We start from the raw sequence: 20,278 nt of genomic DNA on the forward strand, positions 1-20,278 counted from the left end.
CCGACCCATTTACCGAAGCTTTTTGTGGTAAGCACTTCTGTTCACAAATTTAAGAATGTACACTGTATGTATCTTAATGAAAATACCAAGCTGACTCGATTAAAAAATTTTTCTCTACCAAAATTCGAAAAAGTTAATTTTTCTGCATATAAATGAAACTAACCAGATTGGAAAAAAATCACCTAATAAGTCAAAGCTTCAAGTAAAATAAACATTTCCTGGTCTGCCCGCGCAAAAGTACACAAATATATCTTGTTACCAAAAATGTATATTTCATATGCTAAGTATCAATACTTTAGCGTCGAGATATAAATCTAAACGACACTTGTTATAACATATCACATATGAGTAAGTAAGCGTCTTGCTAGGCGTCAAGAGTGGGATTTCGATTATACATAGATCTCTGCAAAAGTTAGAGGATGTACCGCAGGTTCTAGTGCAGTTTTGTCGTCTCCCCAGTAAATCCCCAGTATAGCCGCGGCGCTATTCACGTTGACCAACGTGAATCATACGGAGCGTAATCTCGTAAGTTGATTCTCGAAGAAATCGGTAAAGCATGCAACGGATTCGAGACGATACCGGTAGTGAAATTGTTTAATAATGATATATTAGGTGATACATTAGGGGATAATATTTATGCCGATAGATCATACGCTTAATTTTCAATTGTCATTTTTTTAACATCACGTGATAAAGCTCTGAAGCATAAAAAATAAAATTTTTGAGTATAAATTAACGTGTAAATTAAAAATTTCATACCAGTAACGAGTTGCACTGCAACGAGTTTTAAGATTACTCTGAATCTCAGATTTTCTATAATCAATACTTGGTTGAATTTTTTAAAAAATTTTTTGGTCTCAAAAACACCTCAAACAAATCAAATAAAAAAATTATTTCAATGGTTGGAAGGCCGTTAACTTTGATGGCAATCGTGTTCCAGGTTATTTTGCATATTATTTGCTCCAATTTTTACGATGATTCTCAAGCTGACGTATTAGATGATAAAATAATCCGATGAAAGAAGACTCAAGTAAGAATTTCAACTAGTAGTAATTGACATTGTGTGTGTAGAAACGGTCGGTACACATTACCGTTTCAACTTGCATTGATTTCAAGGTAAGAGAGTGCGATAAAATTTTTTCGAATAATTTCTTCTTTTTTCATCATTCAACGAAAGAGAAAATCCGAATTAACAAATAAACGCAAAATAAATAAATAAATAAATAAATATAACGCCGAATCATCAGTGAGTTCAAGTGATACACGCCTCTACTCAATTTACTGGTTTCTAATTGGACGAAGGATTCGATATTGAATGAGTTTGTAAAGATTTTTATCTTAATAATAAAAACGTCAGTAGAAAATTATTGTACATAACCAATACACCTTGAATGTATATGTACATGGAAAAAAAGAAGAGATAAGTAACTCTTAATGCAGTTTTGACAATAATTTTATCATTCGGCGCGCATAGCGCACACGACGCAGATCATTCGCATAACATTCATAGAATCGAAATTTATATATTTCCAAAAAGACACGGCTGGGTAATTATTTTTGTCAAATCTATCAGTACATAAAATCGAAGCGAAAAATACGTAAAAATCTAATACAAGAGAGAAAAAACAGGCTTACCCGTTCAATCAAATTACACATGAGTAAGTCTCGCATAAGAAAAGCAAAAAAAAAGAACGTGTGTGATGTCGGATACGATCCAATATGCATACTAATTAATCATCGGCCGCATCGAGTATATATCCGACAATCGAAAAACAAAGCGCGCAAAAAGACGATCATGCCGGTTTTTTTTCTACACATCTATTAGTAAAAGTTGATCGATTTTCAATATCGACACGAGTATTAAAATAGTGAGTCGATTGCACGAAGGATTGCACGAGATCGTAGAAAATAAATAATAAATCCTTTTACTCACCGCAAAATTGGCACGCTATGACAATGAAGCTAAATTGGACTTTCAGTGCGAGACGATACTAGGAAAGAAGGCGAGAAAAATGAGCATGACGAAATGCGGATTCTGCGGCATTTATCCGAAATGTCTGCAGAATTGGGCATCGACGCGTGGATTCATTGCCGTCTACGCAGTCCTCGGTACGGTCCAAGCGATGGCATTCATTTACGTTGTCGTATGCTTAACTACCTTAGAAAAGAGGTTCAAGATTCCTACACAGACAATTGGTAACGTAACACTGACATACTAGATGGGCTGTATGATCACTTGCCTTGACAATTTTCATAACTAATATTCCTGTTTTTTTTCAAACGATCTTTTATTAAAATTATGTTCACGCAGGTATTATTCTATCCGGCAATGAGATATCACAAATTCTGTCGATCGTGCTGATCTACTACGGAGGATCGGGTCACAGGCCCAGATGGATATCCGTCGGCGTGGCACTGAGCTCGCTGTCCTGTTTCGTCCTCGCGCTGCCTCACGCCATCTACGGTCCTGGACAGGACGCCCTGTCCTTGACCATGGAGTATCTCAACGCGAGCCTCGTGGAGAACAGCGACTCGAACAACGGCAACAACAATAAGGATTCGCTCGTCTGCTCGTTACAATCCAACGACAACAACAAGGATTCGTTATTGGACCACGAACAGTGCAACCAGACCCAGCTGGACGACACGAGTGTAGTTCCGCGCCTGATAGTGTTTTTCTCGCAGTTCATTCTCGGGATCGGCACGACTCTCTACTACGTGCTCGGCCAGCCCTACATCGACGACAATACGAAGAAGAAAAATACGCCGATGCTTCTGGGTTGGTATGAGTGCAGCGGATTCTCGACGCCACCTTCTTCTTCTCTTCTTTTTTCTTTTTTTTCTTACAAAAAGCAAACGCAAAGTAAACAACGCCGCGGCATGCCGGTAAAATAACGCTCGAGGAAAAATAACACTCGTCGCACAATATTTCATACACCACGACGATATCGCGTATAGCGGCGCGCAATAATTTTTTTGTTAAGAAAATATTGGCTTTAGGTATCACGTTTGCTTTTCGTACAATTGGGCCTGCGTTAGGATTCGTCTTGGGCTACTTGTGCTTGAATCTCTACGTGGATCCGAGTCTGCACCCCGTGATCGAGAAGACGGACCCGAGATGGCTGGGGGCCTGGTGGCTCGGCTGGATCATTCTGGGCGCGGCGCTGGCACTGCTGGCCGTTCTGCTGGCCATGTTCCCGCAGGAGCTCAAGAAGTCGAAAAGCTCGAGCGAGAGCCCGAACGGCCAAGCGTTAAATGTGGTACATTTTTCACTTTTCTCGCAAGGATCGAATTTTTACACGGCGTTAACATTTTTTTGCAGGAAATGGAGATGCCGCTTCAGGTTCAATTAAACGCGTCGACCAGCGGTTCGATCAGCGAGACGCGAGAGGAAAAACCGACCATCAAGGACTTTTTGATCTCGACCAAGCGTATACTTTCTAACGAGATGTTGATGTTCAATATGTTCAGTGTTGTTTTCTATGTCTTGAGTACATTGCCCTTTATGAATTTCATCGCAAAATATTTGGAAATACAGTTCCAAATGTCGCCGGGGGGTGGCACCATCATAACAGGTTTTTGCTTCTGTTAAGACAATTTTTTTTTTTTGCAACTTTTAGATTAATAAATATAATTTACTATTCAGGCCCTTTGACGTTGTTCGGCATGGTTCTTGGATTTTTGATATCCGGAGCAATCATAGGAAAATACAAACCCGCTCCAAGAACCCTTTTATTCTGGAACGTCATGGTTGGCCTGTGCTTCTTCTTCGGTCAAATCTGGATAATGTTTCTCACTTGCGAGACCGGCGGTATCCAAGGAATAGATTTTGATTCTATGCAGTCAGTTTTTATCATTGCTCATTTGAAGAAGATCGCAAAAGAAAACAAAACAGAAAAAATTAACGCAAGTTGAAAAAATTTTGCTCGCTCCTAGGGTAAATTTAACGGCTCCGTGCAACGCAGCCTGCAACTGTGGCAACGTGAAATTTTCGCCTGTCTGCCACGAAGCGAGCAAGACGACTTTTTTCTCGGCGTGTCACGCCGGTTGCCGGGCGGTCGTCAACGAGACGACGTTCAGCGACTGCAGCTGCGTGACGCACCTCGTCGAGCCGCCCGCCTCGGGGCCGAACTTTTGGCTGGCCAACGACCACGTCACCGCGGGACCCTGCAAGCACGACTGTTTCTCGCCCTACCTGCTCTTCTCCGTCGTGACCATGCTGATGAATATTTTCGGCTGTTCCGGACGCATCGGCAACGTCCTGATCAATTACCGCTGCGTCGAGATGAGGGACAAGAGTCTGGCCCTGGGATTCTCGCTGCTGGTCGTGTCCCTGTTCGCTCTGATACCCGGGCCCATCGTTTTCGGGGCCATCATGGACTCGACCTGCATGGTATGGGACATATCGTGTAAGAGTCGCGGTAACTGCTGGGTCTATCATCGCGATGATTTTCGATTTTACGTCAACGTCGCGGCGGCTGGTGAGTACAGTTAATTGAAAGGTCCTTTATCCTTAAGGACATCCATCTGATCGTTCGATTTTTTATGCAGCTCTCTGCCTCGTGGGTGTGTTCTTCGACATGAGAGTCTGCTTTCTGTCAAAGGGCATCGATCTCTACGGTGACGAGGAGGAGGAAGAAGAGGGGGCAGAACCGAACGATCAGCCATCGAGCCGTTTATCGACTTGAAGTGGGGAAAATTACATCGCTGATTATGGCTCCAATTATGCAGGTTTTGTTATTGTACATACTTTTTTCGTGTAAATATATTGATTACAAAAAACAATAAATAATAAAGAAGTATATAAAACGATTGTAAATGTAAATACCGCAACTTGTACCAAAGCAAACAGTGCGCCAGTTGATACATTTTATATAATACATGATAATATTAGAAAAACTTTGACACAAGTTCACATTGTGTGTGTATACGAGAAATGCATTTTTACGAAAAAATAAATATATATACAGTACATAGATCGAAAGCTTTCGTAGGCCGTTTTTATTTATTTTTTATAAACATGACGCAATAGCAATTGGCAGTGCTGCAATTCTCTTTATCTTGGGTAACTCTCGGACGCTTCTGAAGTAAATCCGTTCGGCATCTGTGCGGCAGTGTGGCACCTCTAATCGTCCTCCTAATCTCTCACTCTCTCACTCGTCGTTGTCGTCCGGCCTTGATTCTTCTTCGGTGCAGCACTGCAAGCTCGATCTCGAGCGAGAGAGAGAGAGAGAGAGACGGGGCAATTCAGAGTCAGCTGCGACTTAAGTGCAGTTTCGTCGCATCTTAGTAGGAGATCAACGCCAGCACATACGATGTCCGGCCTGCAGATTTGAAGGCAAAATTATATACGATTGCATTGCATAAAATATATATCAAGGAAGTTTATTCAATATACAACTTGCGGTTCTTATAATCTTCGAACATTTTTTCGAAGCCTCGTCAGCAGCGCTGCATGGGGGAAATGTATCCTTTGTGCTCGAGGTAAATCGAAAAGTTTGCGGAGAGCACCTTTAATTCACTTTCAATACATCGATACCATCCGTGTGCATTTCTCCCACCAAAACTAATCGCTGCTGCTGCTGCTGCTGCTGCCGAGAGTGCGGGCGGGTGTGTATGCGTGCGCAGAGTGCATATATGTCACGAAATTCTAACGACATTAACGGCTATGAACGGCCGTGTCCGTTCGGTGGCTCATTACCAAGCTGCAGTGTCTGTACATCGAGCGCAGCAGCCTTTCGCACGCGTAATTGTTGCCCAATAAAATTACGTCAATTTTGGGATGTGGGGGGGAATCGTTGTGTGCATCGGCAATTGATTATTATCGCCTCCTTAAAATTCTATTTACATCACACACACATGGATGAATGAATCTGCAAAACTTGCGGTGGTGCAATTGACAGCAGCGCACGATCTGAACAAATTTTTTTATAAAATCAAACAAATGTTATCGGTTGCCTCGGATATCTTATTATTGCGGCGATTTATGTGCAGCAGCACCTGACGCGGCGGTGACGGTCGATCTACTTTTAATACAAAATGTCGATAACTAGGCGCTATTGGATCGATAATTTTTTTTTTTCGTATGTATGAACAGCCATTGCACTCGTATAAACGATACGTTGCGCATTTCTGCACTTTTCGTATACGTAGGTATGTACGCGGCAATTAACGATGACGATATTTTGATTTTTTTTATCGAAAAATTTTAGCGTCATCGCGGCTTGGGACACACGTTATTCCCGATAATATTATGTAATGCAATATCTCGAGAGAGATAATATCTTTTTTTTTCTTTCACCCTTTTTTCCGATTTCTGCAACATAACGTAATTCGTTTAAGTTTAGACGCGAGTTCATTCACATTGATAGGTGAGTTCAAAAACTTTCGTCTGAAGCTCCGAGAGACTCTTTTGTTTCTCTATTTTTTTTGGTTCCCCCCAACCAGAGTCATCAAATATTGAATTAATAAAAATTTCCATGACAATACAATTTTCAACGAATACCGATATTATACGCATAATATCTGGGTTTATCACACTTTTGTATCTTTTATATGTAATGTTTTTTCCTTCGTAGTAGCAGCACGAACTTATGCTGCTGCTGCTGCTGCAGATTGGATACAAACGCGGTTAAACTGCGAGCAATCTTGGCCCCAAAGGTGGGGAGTTCTCTCTGTCATAGGTAGAGAGAGACATCGTTGTTACCGAGCTTTTGTGAAAGAGAGTCTAGGATTGAAGAGATATTCCCTCTATGTGCGCGCGTGCGTGAATTAAAGTGAACTGAATATATAGCATATTGTAATATACATACGAGTGCGCATCGTATACACGTAAGTCGTCGTATATTTTGCCCGTGCTTGAAATCGTGCGGCCGACGATGAAGAAAGAAAGGATATTTAAGATAAAATGAGTGATTTGCAAATTTTTCGAGTACGCGAAAAAAAATTCTGTAATTATATACGAGTGTCTTGTGTACTTTGTCGAGATCCAGCTGTTTAAGAGTGATCAGTATCGTGAAAACATGAAAACTAACACGTGAAGTCGACGAAATAATTGACAAATTAATTTTTACCACATTTCAAAGAGATTTTACAGTGAATGTGAAGAAAAAAACAAAAGGAAAAAGAATTTCTTATGCTTCAGTTTTCTCCTCTCTCCATAACGTTTATTGTTATTTTACCTGTTGTGATCTCTGAATTGTAAATCACTGACACTCCTGAGAAAATTCCATGTAATTGTATACTTATTTATTCAAAGTTTCGAGCTTTTTTATGCTTTATATATAAAAATTGAACTATGATAGAAGGAATCTCTTTTACGCACTAATTCGTCGATTTATAAACTTACACGCGTATAATGTTTTTGACATCGATGCCAAAGTTATTTGAGCGAAATTCAACTTTATCTCCTCGACTCGCTAACAAACAATGAGTGTGTGCAAAAAAACATTTTATTTATTTTTGCGTTTGAGAATTATCGTTCATATTTATTTAATTTGTCCGCGATAGGATGTTTCAATTATTATAACGATAAAATCGACTAGACAATACAATCGCATCGTATTGCCCGTACGAAGTCGACTCGATTCTGGAGCGTCGCGCGAATCTCTCGTGTTATAAAAGAATTTTACAACGACAGGATAATTATACTCTCGAAATTATATCGTAGTTGTAATTCATATCTTTTATCGCATTAAGTTATTTGTAAATGAATTGAATCATATGCTTATGAGAGCGACGTGCGCAACACCGTAACATTTATTCGCACACTGTTGAAAAAAACGTAAAATTTAATACAGATCAGACATTGAAATTAAAGTGACCGCTGCTTAATCTTATTTAAAGTAATTTTGCATGAAGTTTGTGTTGAAAATTAATCACTCTTAATTTATATTTTTTCATTATTATTAAAAAAATATTCACCATAATGAACAAAAGAGATCACATTCCAAACTCAAACTCCAACATTATGATTGAAATTGCTATAAAAATTCATGAAGATTCATTTAAAAATTAAACCATCCTCCGCCACTAGATGGCTAATGCTACTTAATCTGTAAATTTGCAAGTGGCAAAGTAATTATAATTGTATAAGTACAAGCATGGTTTTGTAAAATCACCCTATTTCCAGTTCTTTGATTAAATTCAATTGATTACTTGAAGAAGATGCCATTGCTAAGGGAATTGGATGTTGTTTTGGTAATATAAGATATCTAGAAAACATTCCTATATCTTTAATTAAGACAAATAACCTATAGAATCTAAGAAATTTTAGAGCCTCGGAGCAGATTTTCGAAAATTAACGATACTGTAGTAATAAATGCAACGTAATTCGATTTTTAAATATAAGTACGAATGATAGTTAATTTCATTAGATTCGAATAAAATCACATTAATTTGAATGTAAATTGTTTTAACAGTCGCTAGAACGCTCTATTCTCTTTGAATTTAAAAGTCACAGCTGCGTATCATTCCACGTGACTCTCTCTTAAGATCGAGCGCAAGCTCGATGCCAAGTAAGGGCCTTTCGAACATTTTTTATTCAGTCGGGCAAGATTACGAGGCACTAGACAACCGCGAAATCGAGAGTCGAGGCGTCTATCTCGCGCGCGAAAAATCGTCAGCCACGCGCGTAAGACGAGAAGCGCCGAGAGCGATTCTAAGCTCGTTTCGTACTCGCTCGCGAGAGAGAAAGAGTGAGCTTAGAAGGCGCAACGATATCGCTCCGTTTATCGCTCGGTAAATCGGCGCCTTGTCCAAATATCAACGCCGCGAGTCGCAAATATTGACGCGCGGCGCGCGAGCTCGAGTGCTTCTCTATTCTCACATGCACAATTGCAAGCGTGAGCTCTCCTCTATGCGCATCCTAATCAATTTGCGCGCGAAGAGAGCCCCGCGCTGATAAATCATTTTGTCATTTTTGTTGCAAGTGAAAATATACACTACGATGACGAATGATCGAGCAAACAACAGCGCCTTGGCGAGTTACGATGCACCGCCGCCGCCAGCGGCAGCGACAACCGAGTCGGTTAAAGCCACCGAAATTCAGATGCCACTGCTCAGACCCGCTCTCAACAACAACAACAGCAGCAAATTGTTTCAAGAGCAGCAGCAGCGACAGCATTACGAGGACACGAGATGCGGCATCTCGTTCGTGCAAGGCGAGTTCATCCAGAAATTCGCCAAGCGAAAGATCTATATCAGTCTTTACGGAGCCCTAGGATGTCTGTTCATGGCTTGCTCGTCATACGCCTCCAGCACCTTCTCGACCATGGAGAAGAGGTTCAAGATACCTTCCAAAGCCATAGGTGGGGATGATCGTGTAATAAATTGACAATAGTTTCATTGACATTTTTCTCCACAGGTGTTATAGCGATAGGCAACGACATTTCGCAAATCATCGTATCCATATGGATTTCTTACTACGCGGACAAGCATCACAGACCGCGATGGATAGCCATCGGTGTATATCTGGTGAGTCTATTTTTTCCCTAATGCCTATAAAAACGACAGTATCTCAAGATTAATAGTGTTGTTCTTAGGTCGCCTGCTTCTGCTTCATCAACGTGATACCTCACCTGCTCTACGGCCCCGGTGAGAACGCCCTGCTGCTGACCAAGGAGTACGGCGCCAACTCGACGCAGTCCTTGAGCGAGTCCTACAAGAAGGCCCTGTGCACGCTGGAGCGCGACGACGACGACTGCATCGAGGCCACGGGCAGTCACGAGACCAAGTACATCCTGTTTATTGCCCAATTCATATTGGGTATCGGCAATTCGCTGTTCAGTACGTTGGGAATATCCTACATGGACGACAATACGCAGAGAGCCAAGACTCCGATCATCATTAGTTTCACGTACTTCTTGAGGATGTTGGGGCCCGTGGCGGGTTACGGTTTGTCGACCATCACTCTGAAGTACTACATCAGTCCGAATTTGACGCCGATCATCAACAAGACAGATCCGAGGTGAATTATTATCTTTTAAAAACTGACACGGATGTATAATCAATCCAAAATGCACCAGATGGCTCGGAGCTTGGTGGAGCGGCTGGATCATCCTCGCGGTTCTGCTCATAATCTTCGGCAGCATCATAGCTCTGTTTCCTCGAGCCTTGCCCGAGACCGTAGCCAGTAAGGCTGCCTCGAACAAGAAAATCAACGACCTCGCTGTCAACGAGGCCGAGGACGAGAAGGCCTCGTTCGGCGATCTGTGGAAGACGTTCAAGCGACTGCTGCGCAACAAGGCTCTGATGTGCAACAACATCGCCTCCGTCTTCTACATACTCGGCTACAGTGCCTACATGACCTTCATGCCCAAGTACATCGAGATCCAGTACAAGCAGAGCGCCTCGGCGGCGGCCCTGCTCACCGGCAGCTCGAGCCTGTTCTGCAGCGCCATCGGCATTCTCGGCGCCGGCGCCTTCATCCAGACGTTTCGGCCCAAGGCTCGCTCCTTGGCCTTCTGGAACGTGCTGGTCGGCGTCACGACGGTCGTCGCCATCATCGGCTACGCCTCGCTGGGCTGTCCGGCGGTCGATCAGCGTATCTCGCTGTCGCGCGACGGTTCCCTCATGACCGAGCTGCCCTGCAATCAGAACTGCAACTGCGACTACATTACTTACAATCCGGTGTGCGCCGAGGACGGGCAGACCTTCATATCGGCCTGTCACGCGGGTTGCAGCTCTTTCGACGTAAGTCGCGCTTGCCTAATTAATAATTATATTATAGAAGCTGTTGATGTTTTTTCTTGAGACTCGAGCTGGGTCGAGGCTGACTTCCATCTCAACTCCAAAAAAGCGTTTAGCGAGGCAACACAAAGTCCTCGTATAAAAAATGGAGAAAGCAATTTTGAAGCACGCAGAAAAGTTACTAAAGTGTTATGAAATTTACATTATATTATTAGTCAATAATTGAAAGTCATGCGTACCTATCATTTTACTTCAAAATTTTATTAATTTTTTTTTAAACTCAAAAATTGTTTTTACATGAAGAGATAAGATTGGAAAAACTCATGATATTATTTTTAACTAAAATTTTTTTTCAACACTGCGTGCGCGAAACACGGGTTTTCTAACCTTAAAGCGTCAGAAAACCCTAGTTTCTCGCAAGCAGAGTTAAAAAATATCGTTTGCAACTAGTCCGCGAGGAAGTTGACTCACCCAGGAGTCTTTGCACCCTCGCTACGCTCGGGTGAAAACAACTCCTGGATGAGTCAACTGCTTCGCGCACTTGTTACAAAATATACTATATTAGTTTTCTGAACGAGTACATTAAATTTTATAAACGTGTCAAGTCGTAACGAGCTAGTGATGCACCGAATGAATATGCCTTTTGAGTCGGTCCTTTCATGAGTGTGTTATTCCGTAAGTATAACATGTATAAGTAATCTTATAATGCACCGATTCAATGTGGGTTTTGAGATGAATTTTTTGTGAAAATGATTTTCCGCATATATCACATGGGTGAGTGATATCATCATGCAACACTTCGATGTGTATCTTCAACGAATCCTTTCGTTTGAAAGTCTTTTCACAATTATTAAATGCATGAATAATATTACTATGAGATGCTTCGATGTGCTTTTTGAGAGCATTCTTCCATTTATATGTCTTTTCACATCTATTACACACATAGGTCTGGGTAATACTACTATGTGCCGCTTCAACGTGCATTCTGAGATTACCTAGTCGAGAAAATACCTTTCCACATACATTACACGCGTGGGTAACGTAAGCGTGAACCGAATCGATGTGATTTTCAAGATTACCTTTATGTTTAAATGTTTGCCACACTTGTCACACGCATGGGTGCTATTACTATGCACCGTGTTAACCTGTGTCTTTAGTTTACGCTCATAATTAGACTTTTTCGTGATTATTTTTTTTATTTTGTATACCTGGTTCACAGTCAGAGTTCAAATTCGACTCTTCTGCATGATTGTCAAAAATTTCTTTCTTAAGTTCCCTCACGATTTCTCTTTTAATTAAGGGTTGAGTTTTAAAATCATCGTCGTGTTTCATACTCCGAAACTGATTTGGAGAATAATCGTCCATTTTTTCAACTGCTAATAGCCTCATATCAGACTTGACGTCTTTATTCGAAAAGTATGTCCACATCGTCATTGAGTATACTTTCATGATTTTTTTCAAGAATTTGGATCTGGGAGAGAATTCAAGCATTTTCGTTAGATATGTTGATTATGATAGTCATAGATGATATCAAAACTTACTGGATTGTTTTGCAAAAACTTTAAGTATTGGACATTTTTAGTATCAGTTGTCTCGTCATTTGTTCTATAATCACTTTCGGTAAGCAATCTATCATGAGGTTCTTCTTTCATCCTGAAATAATTTCAATAAGATAAAGTAATATAGTATAATATTTTCGAAATTATCTTTTTATTACTCAAAAATTACCTAACGGCCCAGTTAAATACACCACTCGATTTCATCTTTCACTCTTGAAATTCGGTTAACGATTATACTTTATGTTTTGATTTTGACGTATCATTTGAGCTAACTAGCTCAAATTTAAATAATAATATTTACAAATTATGTTATGAAACTCGACCTAAAAAATCAGAACGAGACAAATCTAAGCCACTGTAATATATAAATGAATAACTTTCATTACGTATTTTCATGTCTATTGAATAGTAAACACTTTTCATCAACGGTATATTATTACAAAAAAAATTAAAATAATAAAAATTATTTTATGGTACACGAAACGCACTAAGAAAGAGTTAGTTAATCTAAACCTCATAATAAAATTCTTTCATTAGGGAATTTATATTTTTGGCATGATATCAGTATGAGTTTGACTTAATTTGTTCGATGCCTAAGTCAATTTTACTAACTTGGCTAATGCAGACCAATGAAAAGTATAATCCATTTCGAGCAATTTTTTATGGGCAGTAAGTAATTGGGAAAAGTTTCATCTGATGATTGGAATGTTGAAAAATCGGTACAACAGCAATATAGTTTAGAGTAATTGAAAATAAAACCATGTTAATATAAGGGTTTGATTGAAGTCACAAAAAAATGAATAATAGTTTCAAATATTTTATTGTTATTCACAAATTTAAATAATATTGATGAGAAAGATATTATAATTTTTGTTATCATACTCATGCGATTGCAGAAGCCTTTATTTGGTCCAAATATCTCCGAACAAATCTCACTCTTCTAAGGTATGCTACGTTCTTGTACTGCATTCACATGACGTTTCATGTAACTTTAGAATCCAAATAATGCTTGACAAATCTCACATTTGAATGAAATAGTCCGATCATGTACTCCATTCATGTGTTTTTTGAGATCACTGATGCAACTAAATAATTTGCGACAAATGTCACATTAAAAGGGTTTGTTATAATTATGAACTGAATTTATGTGAGTTTTGAGGGTACCCTTTTCTCCAAATGATATGTGACAAATGCCACATTCAAAGAGTTTGCTTTTATTGTGTACTGTGTTGACGTGACGTTTGAGTTGACCTTTTTGCCCAAATGATTTGTAACAAATGTCACATTCGAAGGGTTTACTGCCGTTATGTACTGTATTTATGTGCCTATTGAGGTCACCCTTGTGACCAAAAAATTTATGACAAATCTCACACTCGAACGGTTTGCTCTGATTATGTACTGTCATTACGTTTATCTCTTCAGTTTATTCCGGTATCCAAATAATTTGCGACAAATGTCGCATTCGAAGGGTTTATTATAATTATGAACTGAATTTATGTGAGTTTTGAGATTACTTTTTTGTCCAAATGATTTGTGATAAATGTCGCGCTCATAGGGCTTACTCCGATCATGAACAGTAATTGTATGTTTATTGAGGTCACCCTTTTGTCCAAAAGATTTGTGGCAAATATCACACTCGAAGGGTTTTTGACGATCATGTAATGCATTTATGTGAGTCTTGAGGGTACCTTTTTGCCCAAATGATTTGTGACACATTTCACACTCGACGGGTTTACTCCGATTATGTACTGTATTTAAATGAGTTTTGAGGTTACCCTTCAGTCCAAATGATTTGTGACAAATTAAACATTCAGAGGGTGTGCTCCGATTGTGTATAATATCCTCATGTGTTTATTGAGATAATTCTTGCATGAAAATGATTCATTACAAATTTCATATTCATATGTTTTGCCCTATTGTGTATATTATTGACATGCTTTGTAAGACTCACTTTTCTTTTATAAATTTTCCGACACAAATTACACTTATGATATAATTTGTTTGGTATGTAACTGGTCTTAATTTGGTGTTCTATTTTTACATCAAATGGATAACTCTGATACTCAGTTTTGCAAATGGTTGTCGATAGAGACGTCGATTCAAGTTTCACATTTTTGCTCTCTAACCTAAAATACGCAACTTTGCCGCTAATTTTAGGCTCTCGTAGGAAAAATAGTATCTCAAACTGGTGCAGATATGGTTTTTTAACAAAACTCGTTACAGCATTCGCCTTCGGCTCGTGCTATAATCCCTCGTTTTGCTAAAAAACCATATGTGCACCCATTGAGAAATATACTATTCATCTAAATCTTCATGTAAGACAATAGCCTCATTTATGTGGTTTGTCTAAAATTAAAATTATTCAGTTGTTATGGATAGCGAAAAAATAAAACATTATGCAAATCGTTGAACTTACCGATGACTCACAAAATGTGAATGTTTCAAAGTTTTTGGAGTCCACTGAATCGAAATTGTAATTTTTGTCAGCATCTGGCCAAGTATCTTTCGGCTCTTTTTTTATTCTGTAGAAATATTACGTTTGATGAAGGGATCAGTTTAAAATATATCAGGGCAATCAAAAATAAATCTTATACCAAATTATGTTTTCGGCGTTCTCCATCACTTGTTTGATAACATTTTCACTCTGAATTTTCAGAACGAACAATGAGATAATATTTAAGGTTATGTCGAGTGACCAACACTGTACCTCGAACTCACCAATTTGTAAACACTGGCTTATTGCAAGAATGTAGTTTCTCCACTGTAGAGTAAAATATTTGCAGCAGTCACATCGATAATTTTACAAAATGTACCTCTATTTTACAAAAATTACGGCTTAATTCTGCCTTCAAAATGAACGCATTATGGATTGGAATGATCGCATTATAGCGATAGGATATCAAGTTTTTTTAGGTCCCGCGCATCTCTTATAAGCACGAAATTACCTATACCGATGCTAACCATGAATTTAAACAACGTTCAAAATTGCAGCTCGGTCACAAAAGTGGTGGACTCAGCTATACCAATTGCAGCTGCGTAGCGTCGTCCATACCAGAACGAAAATTCGGCGGTTCGGCCAGGCTCGGTCCGTGTCCGCTGGACTGCACCAAGTATCTGAAAATTTTCATAGCCATCGTATGCGTGGTCAAACTGATCGGCGCCTCCGGCAGAACCTCCAACTTTCTCGTGTCGGTGCGCTGCGTGAGCGACAAGGACAAATCGATGGCACTCGGGGCTGGTTTGTCGATGATGAGTCTGTTGGCGTTCATCCCAGCACCCATACTTTTTGGATACATTTATGGTTCGTCTTTTTTAATTTACTTCCGGAAAAAATGATTTTAAATAACAATTGTATTTTTTTTCGGCAGATTATACTTGTGTCATGTGGGGCAAAACTTGTGGTGGAAACGGCAACTGCTGGCTTTACAACGCGAGTGCTTTGAGGAGTCTCGTGAATTACACGGCTGCAGGTGAAAATCTTGGAGTACGAATTTCCACTCAATTATATACAAATTTTTTTTCTCCTTTTCGGTTTTAGGATTCGTTTCGATCGGCGTATGTTTCGATGTAGGCGTGTGGTATTACGTCAAGAACGTGAAAGTCTTCGAGGAAGAAGAGGAACACGAGAGAGGAGTGGAAATGGAGACAGTTAATTAGGATAACCATCAGTTTAAAATTAAGCTTAACTCTTTTAAATTGTAAATATGTCGATTAATTTAAAGTGGTGGTTGTTTTTCAAGTTGACATTGTTGTTTAAAATAAATTATTTGGATTAATATAAATCTTCTCTTTTATAGCCACGTAAAATTAGTTACTTTCTGTATGATATAGATATAAAAATATTAAATTATAATCAAACTTATGAAATAAATAATGCGATGTTTCAAGAGGGCGTGCATAAAAATTTCGATGAACCTAATATTATATAATACGTTGAATAGGAAACTATCCTCATGATTATGTATTTACAAATCTGTACACAATGGACTTCCGAAAGACAGCTCATTGTTCGTCACTGGAGGAATGGAGCAGAAGCTCTCCTGCGATAGCGCGGGGGCGACGACTGGCGATTTAGCCTTGTCCCTTATGTCTTGCAAGCTTCCGAAACCCGACGAGGCCTGATCTCTCGACTGTGGCCGCAGCAGCGAGCTCGGAGGGACCTCGATCGGTCGGAAATGATTCTCGGGAATGTCCTCCGACTCGGAGATATCGACCTTCAACGAGGACTTGTAGATCGATCGAGCTTCGTCCAACAGTTCCTGACTTGGATTTCGCTGCAGATGCTTGATGTGAGCCTCCATGATTGTCGGAGACTTGACGCAAGCCGACGATTCCTGAGGTTCGTACGACTCCACGACCGGAATGCCGACTTCGTTGAAATTGCCGACGGACGAGCGAGGCTTGAATTTTTTCGGGACCTCGTAGTCGCTCGGATCGGGGAAGCGCATATTGGTGTAGTAGTGACCATCTTCGACGGGCACGAATTTTTTCGCGCTTTCGTCGTTGCAGTTACTATCGGCATCAGAATCCAGATCCAGAGGCCTGTAAGGAACTTGCGGGCCTGGAGCCTTGCTCATGACGGGACTGTCGTCGGAACTTTCCGCGTCTTGCTCAACGTCGCTGAGGAAATTCGTGCTTTCCGACGCCGCGTCTTGTGCTGCGACGGGCTCTTCGCGAATCTGGACTTGAGAGTAACTGGATTGAGGTATATCCTGGAATTCCACGATCGGACCGTTTCCTTTACTCGAGTCGGGCTTCTTCAGAATGGATACAGGTTTGAAGCTGTTATCCGGAACATCAGCTGAAATTACAACGATGCAATCAAAACTTCAAATTTATCGAAATATTAGATATAGGTAAAAGTCGACAACATACCATTGCCACTTGGATTATCATTGTCATTGGATTGTTCCGGCTCTTCGGGAGCTTGATCTGCTTCAAGTAGCGGCTCCTCTTGAGGGCTACTGAAAACCTGCATCTCCGTGGCCGTGGGTTCGTCGATTTCATCCTCGTACAATTCCAAGTTTTCCAAGAAAGCCCAAGTTCCAATTTTGAATAAATTGCCGATGACAAGCAGACCGGAGGTGAGGAAGCACAGGTAATAACCCAACGTAGTTGAGTCATGAAGATGGCAAACGCGTTGGTCGTGTCCCCAGTGTACGCACGTGAGGTTCGTCAATTCGTCGTACAGAATTTTGATCGGAACGAACGCGAAGAAACTGATCAACGCCATCGCGTAGCCGATGGTCAATGCCTTGTCCTGAGCATTGACCGTCCTCAAATTGATCAACAGATCTCCGATTATCGTGGATCCTGCCGCGGTGTAAACCAGCGCCATGAAAATCTCGTAGAGTATCCAGCCGACTTGACAGCTACCCAACTGGCAGGCGCCTTCGCTGACTTCGAAGGTGCTCAAATCGATGATCGTTTCTTGATCCTGTACTATCGTAGTCATCTCGTAGGCGCAAGAACAGTTCGAGTAGACTCTGGTATTGAGATCGTTTCTCATGGAGGAACAGCCGGCGTGACAGGGACTGTAGTACATGTACTTGCCGGTGCTGTCGCAAACCGGTCGGAAATCCGCATCCTTGGAGCAGTGACAATTTCTATTGCAAAATATGAGAGGATCGAAGCTGCACAGCGAATAATAAGTTTATATTAAATTAGTATATGAGTATCGTATAAAATGATTTTATTTTTTTTGTTATACTCACACTTTGACGTTGGGATCACTGACTATTTCGACTTTTGTGCATCCACTGAAAGCAAAGCCGAATACGATTACCGCTGCGACAGCGATGACTGCCATAGTGTAGCAAACCAACCACTTGGCTTGAGGCTTGGACCGCGCTATGACTAAACCGGATATGACGATCGCTAATCCGATAAGTACAGGTTTCATGATTGCTGAGAAATATTCACGACATTATTATTTTTGTTATTATATTTATGTTTTTGATAATGAAAAAATGTAACTAACCCATGATTACTCGGGATACAATCGGATCTCCGAAGCCCATCAATATTCCATTGGGCCGAGGAGCGTAGAACTTGGTCTCGAGAAAGACATTTTCTTTGGACAGAAAATTGGCCAGAGCCGCGAAGAAGAAGGCCGCGGAGACAATGTTGAAGATCAGAATCTTGTTGCTTATCAGTCGGAACATAGACGGGAAGAACTCGATGCTGCCGACTTTTTTCACGGTGAACCTCTGCGAGCCTCGCAGGGTGCCGGATTGATCGAGTATCTCCGCGGCCGTCTCCTCGACCAGCTTCGATGGCAGTTTTCTCGAGAATATCGACATGAATATGCCCGGGGCGACGAGGAGAACAGCGAAGATGGGCCAGCCCAGCCACCAGGCTCCGAGCTGATCTCTGTAGGACTGGATGGAGCTGAGGTTGTCCGCGTCAATTCTGCAAATTTTGAAACGACGCTCAAATCTTTTCCCAATCATAGCGATCGTGAAATCATACCTTAAAAATCCCCATCCCATCATGTATCCCAGAACACTTCCCAGGGCTTTCACGGCCACGACGATGGCCAAGTAGACCGGCGCCTGCTCGGTTTTGCTGTTGTCATCGAGGTACGACAGTCCGAGGGCGCAGTAAGCGACGTTGGCGGCAGCCGTGATCATTTGAACGATGATCAGAATAACCATGGCCGATACCTGCGGCAGGGTTTGAGGCATCATTATTCGCGACAGCGACTCTATGCAGAGATCCGGATGTTCCTCTGTTGAAAAAAAAGAAACGAAATATTATTTAAAGATAAACGCGCGAGATAAGCTAAGCGTATTATATAGCATAGTATGTAGATAAGTTGAGTGCAATGTAGGTCAGCCAAATGAATATGTAACAATAATATTTTTGCAACACTGACCAGCGTAAATAGACATGTGGGTGATATTTCGATCCTCGATTTCGCGCTGCTCGATGATCTTCACCGAGTGCGAGATGTGTGGAATAACGAGGGCGAGGAGGCCGGCGCTCTGCACCAGTACCGTACCGCCCAGCCACGCCGCTCTGTGTATTCTGTCGCCCCAGTAGGCTATCGTCAGACCGGCCACCAGCAAGGCAATCTCCGAGGTGTATAGGATCCATTCTGTAACGAGTGACTTTTTAGTCAACATATATTAGACTCGGTAGTGAGGCACGTACCCATGGCATTTGGATCGATCTCGAATCTCCTGGCGATCGTCGAGGCCACGACGTGCAAGTAGGTCTGCGCCGCGGCCTGAAGCACGCCGATGCAGCACAGCAGAGCCAGAAAGACTCGCCTCGTGGCGAATCTCGCGAGCTTGGGCAGCTGATAGCGTCCGCAGCCGCAATCGATCGACTCGTCGGTCAAGGAGTTGGCCGGACCCTCGAGGCTGCTCTCCATCTCCTCGGAGCGCGCGATCTCTTGCGGGCGCAGCGACATGTCTTCCGCTGGTACACGACTCTCTGTTAAAATTATACACAAAAATATAAGCCTATTACGTGTGTGTATATGGATTTGACGCCTAAAAAAGCTTTACACGAATGTATATCCAGACTTTTATCTCTATATGAGTGGCTCTGAGTCATGTATATCGATTCACTACATAGAGATTAGAGCTATTGTACTTTACGGTATTTCAATCCACTCTGTACATCACATTACACTTATGGCACTTTTCGAGACCATAATCACGTAGACACGTACAGCATTGCGTCCAAATTCAAAACATTAATTAAAAAATCAAATGATCATCATCGTTATAACTCATTTTTAACTTCGAAGCAATATTAATGTACACGAGGGCATTTATTATCTTTAAATTATTCAAACACCGCATGAAAAAATGAAAAACTGAACGCGTTTACTCACCTATCTCACAGCACTAACAATAAATAATTCACTGTTTTTTTCTTGAATCGAAGTAATCACGCTCATTCACTCGCGGTACTCCTGCGGACGACGTTTTTTTTCATTTCATGACAGAAATGCGTGTCTCGACTAGTCACTTGTCTATACATAAATCTTACTCTCTCTGGCTTTCGAGCGCCGCACA

The 20,278-nt window shown here is 41.1% G+C and overlaps 3 protein-coding genes and 1 long non-coding RNA gene across 11 annotated transcripts; 2 read left to right on the forward strand and 2 right to left on the reverse strand.

Annotated features, from left to right (window-relative positions):
- Positions 1–445: 445 nt before the first annotated feature.
- Positions 446–4,958, forward strand: LOC106654662 (solute carrier organic anion transporter family member 4C1-like). Of its 4 annotated transcripts, none has more exons than XM_023458511.1 (9): positions 446–525; positions 941–1,116; positions 1,980–2,196; positions 2,312–2,779; positions 3,001–3,260; positions 3,323–3,575; positions 3,647–3,842; positions 3,937–4,481; positions 4,552–4,958. In XM_023458511.1, exons 3-9 carry the CDS (start codon positions 2,013–2,015, stop codon positions 4,686–4,688), a joined length of 2,043 nt encoding a protein of 680 aa, XP_023314279.1. In that variant the 5' UTR covers positions 446–525; positions 941–1,116; positions 1,980–2,012; the 3' UTR covers positions 4,689–4,958. The 4 variants fall into 4 exon arrangements, with proteins under 4 accessions (XP_023314279.1, XP_014230112.1, XP_023314278.1 ...); XM_014374626.2 differs by having other exon boundaries at positions 483–612; XM_023458510.1 differs by having other exon boundaries at positions 483–581.
- A 359-nt stretch (positions 4,959–5,317) lies between these two features.
- Positions 5,318–15,939, forward strand: LOC106654975 (solute carrier organic anion transporter family member 2A1). Of its 5 annotated transcripts, none has more exons than XM_023458522.1 (8): positions 5,318–5,484; positions 8,931–9,308; positions 9,365–9,474; positions 9,543–9,967; positions 10,026–10,692; positions 15,240–15,549; positions 15,617–15,718; positions 15,787–15,939. In XM_023458522.1, the coding sequence occupies exons 2-8, from the start codon at positions 8,948–8,950 to the stop codon at positions 15,903–15,905; spliced, it is 2,094 nt and encodes a 697-aa protein (XP_023314290.1). In that variant the 5' UTR covers positions 5,318–5,484; positions 8,931–8,947; the 3' UTR covers positions 15,906–15,939. The 5 variants fall into 5 exon arrangements, with proteins under 5 accessions (XP_023314290.1, XP_014230640.1, XP_014230639.1 ...); XM_014375154.2 differs by lacking the exon at positions 5,318–5,484 and adding an exon at positions 6,748–6,831; XM_014375153.2 differs by lacking the exon at positions 5,318–5,484 and adding an exon at positions 6,768–7,232.
- LOC111693588 lies at positions 14,509–15,039 on the reverse strand. The gene is made up of 3 exons (XR_002763436.1): positions 14,843–15,039; positions 14,665–14,770; positions 14,509–14,594 (listed from the first exon to the last, which is right to left on the reverse strand). It is a non-coding gene; the product is annotated as an uncharacterized LOC111693588 (long non-coding RNA).
- A 254-nt stretch (positions 15,940–16,193) lies between the features above and the next one.
- Positions 16,194–20,278, reverse strand: LOC106654974 (solute carrier organic anion transporter family member 2A1-like). Its single transcript, XM_014375151.2, has 8 exons — positions 20,095–20,278; positions 19,404–19,688; positions 19,126–19,347; positions 18,720–18,978; positions 18,229–18,659; positions 17,963–18,155; positions 17,124–17,881; positions 16,194–17,049 (listed from the first exon to the last, which is right to left on the reverse strand). The coding sequence occupies exons 2-8, from the start codon at positions 19,663–19,665 to the stop codon at positions 16,214–16,216; spliced, it is 2,961 nt and encodes a 986-aa protein (XP_014230637.1). The 5' UTR covers positions 19,666–19,688; positions 20,095–20,278; the 3' UTR covers positions 16,194–16,213.

Source organism: Trichogramma pretiosum, unplaced genomic scaffold, assembly GCF_000599845.2.
Source record: "Trichogramma pretiosum strain Unisexual culture from Peru unplaced genomic scaffold, Tpre_2.0 scaffold46, whole genome shotgun sequence".
Taxonomy (NCBI): Eukaryota; Metazoa; Arthropoda; class Insecta; order Hymenoptera; family Trichogrammatidae; genus Trichogramma; species Trichogramma pretiosum.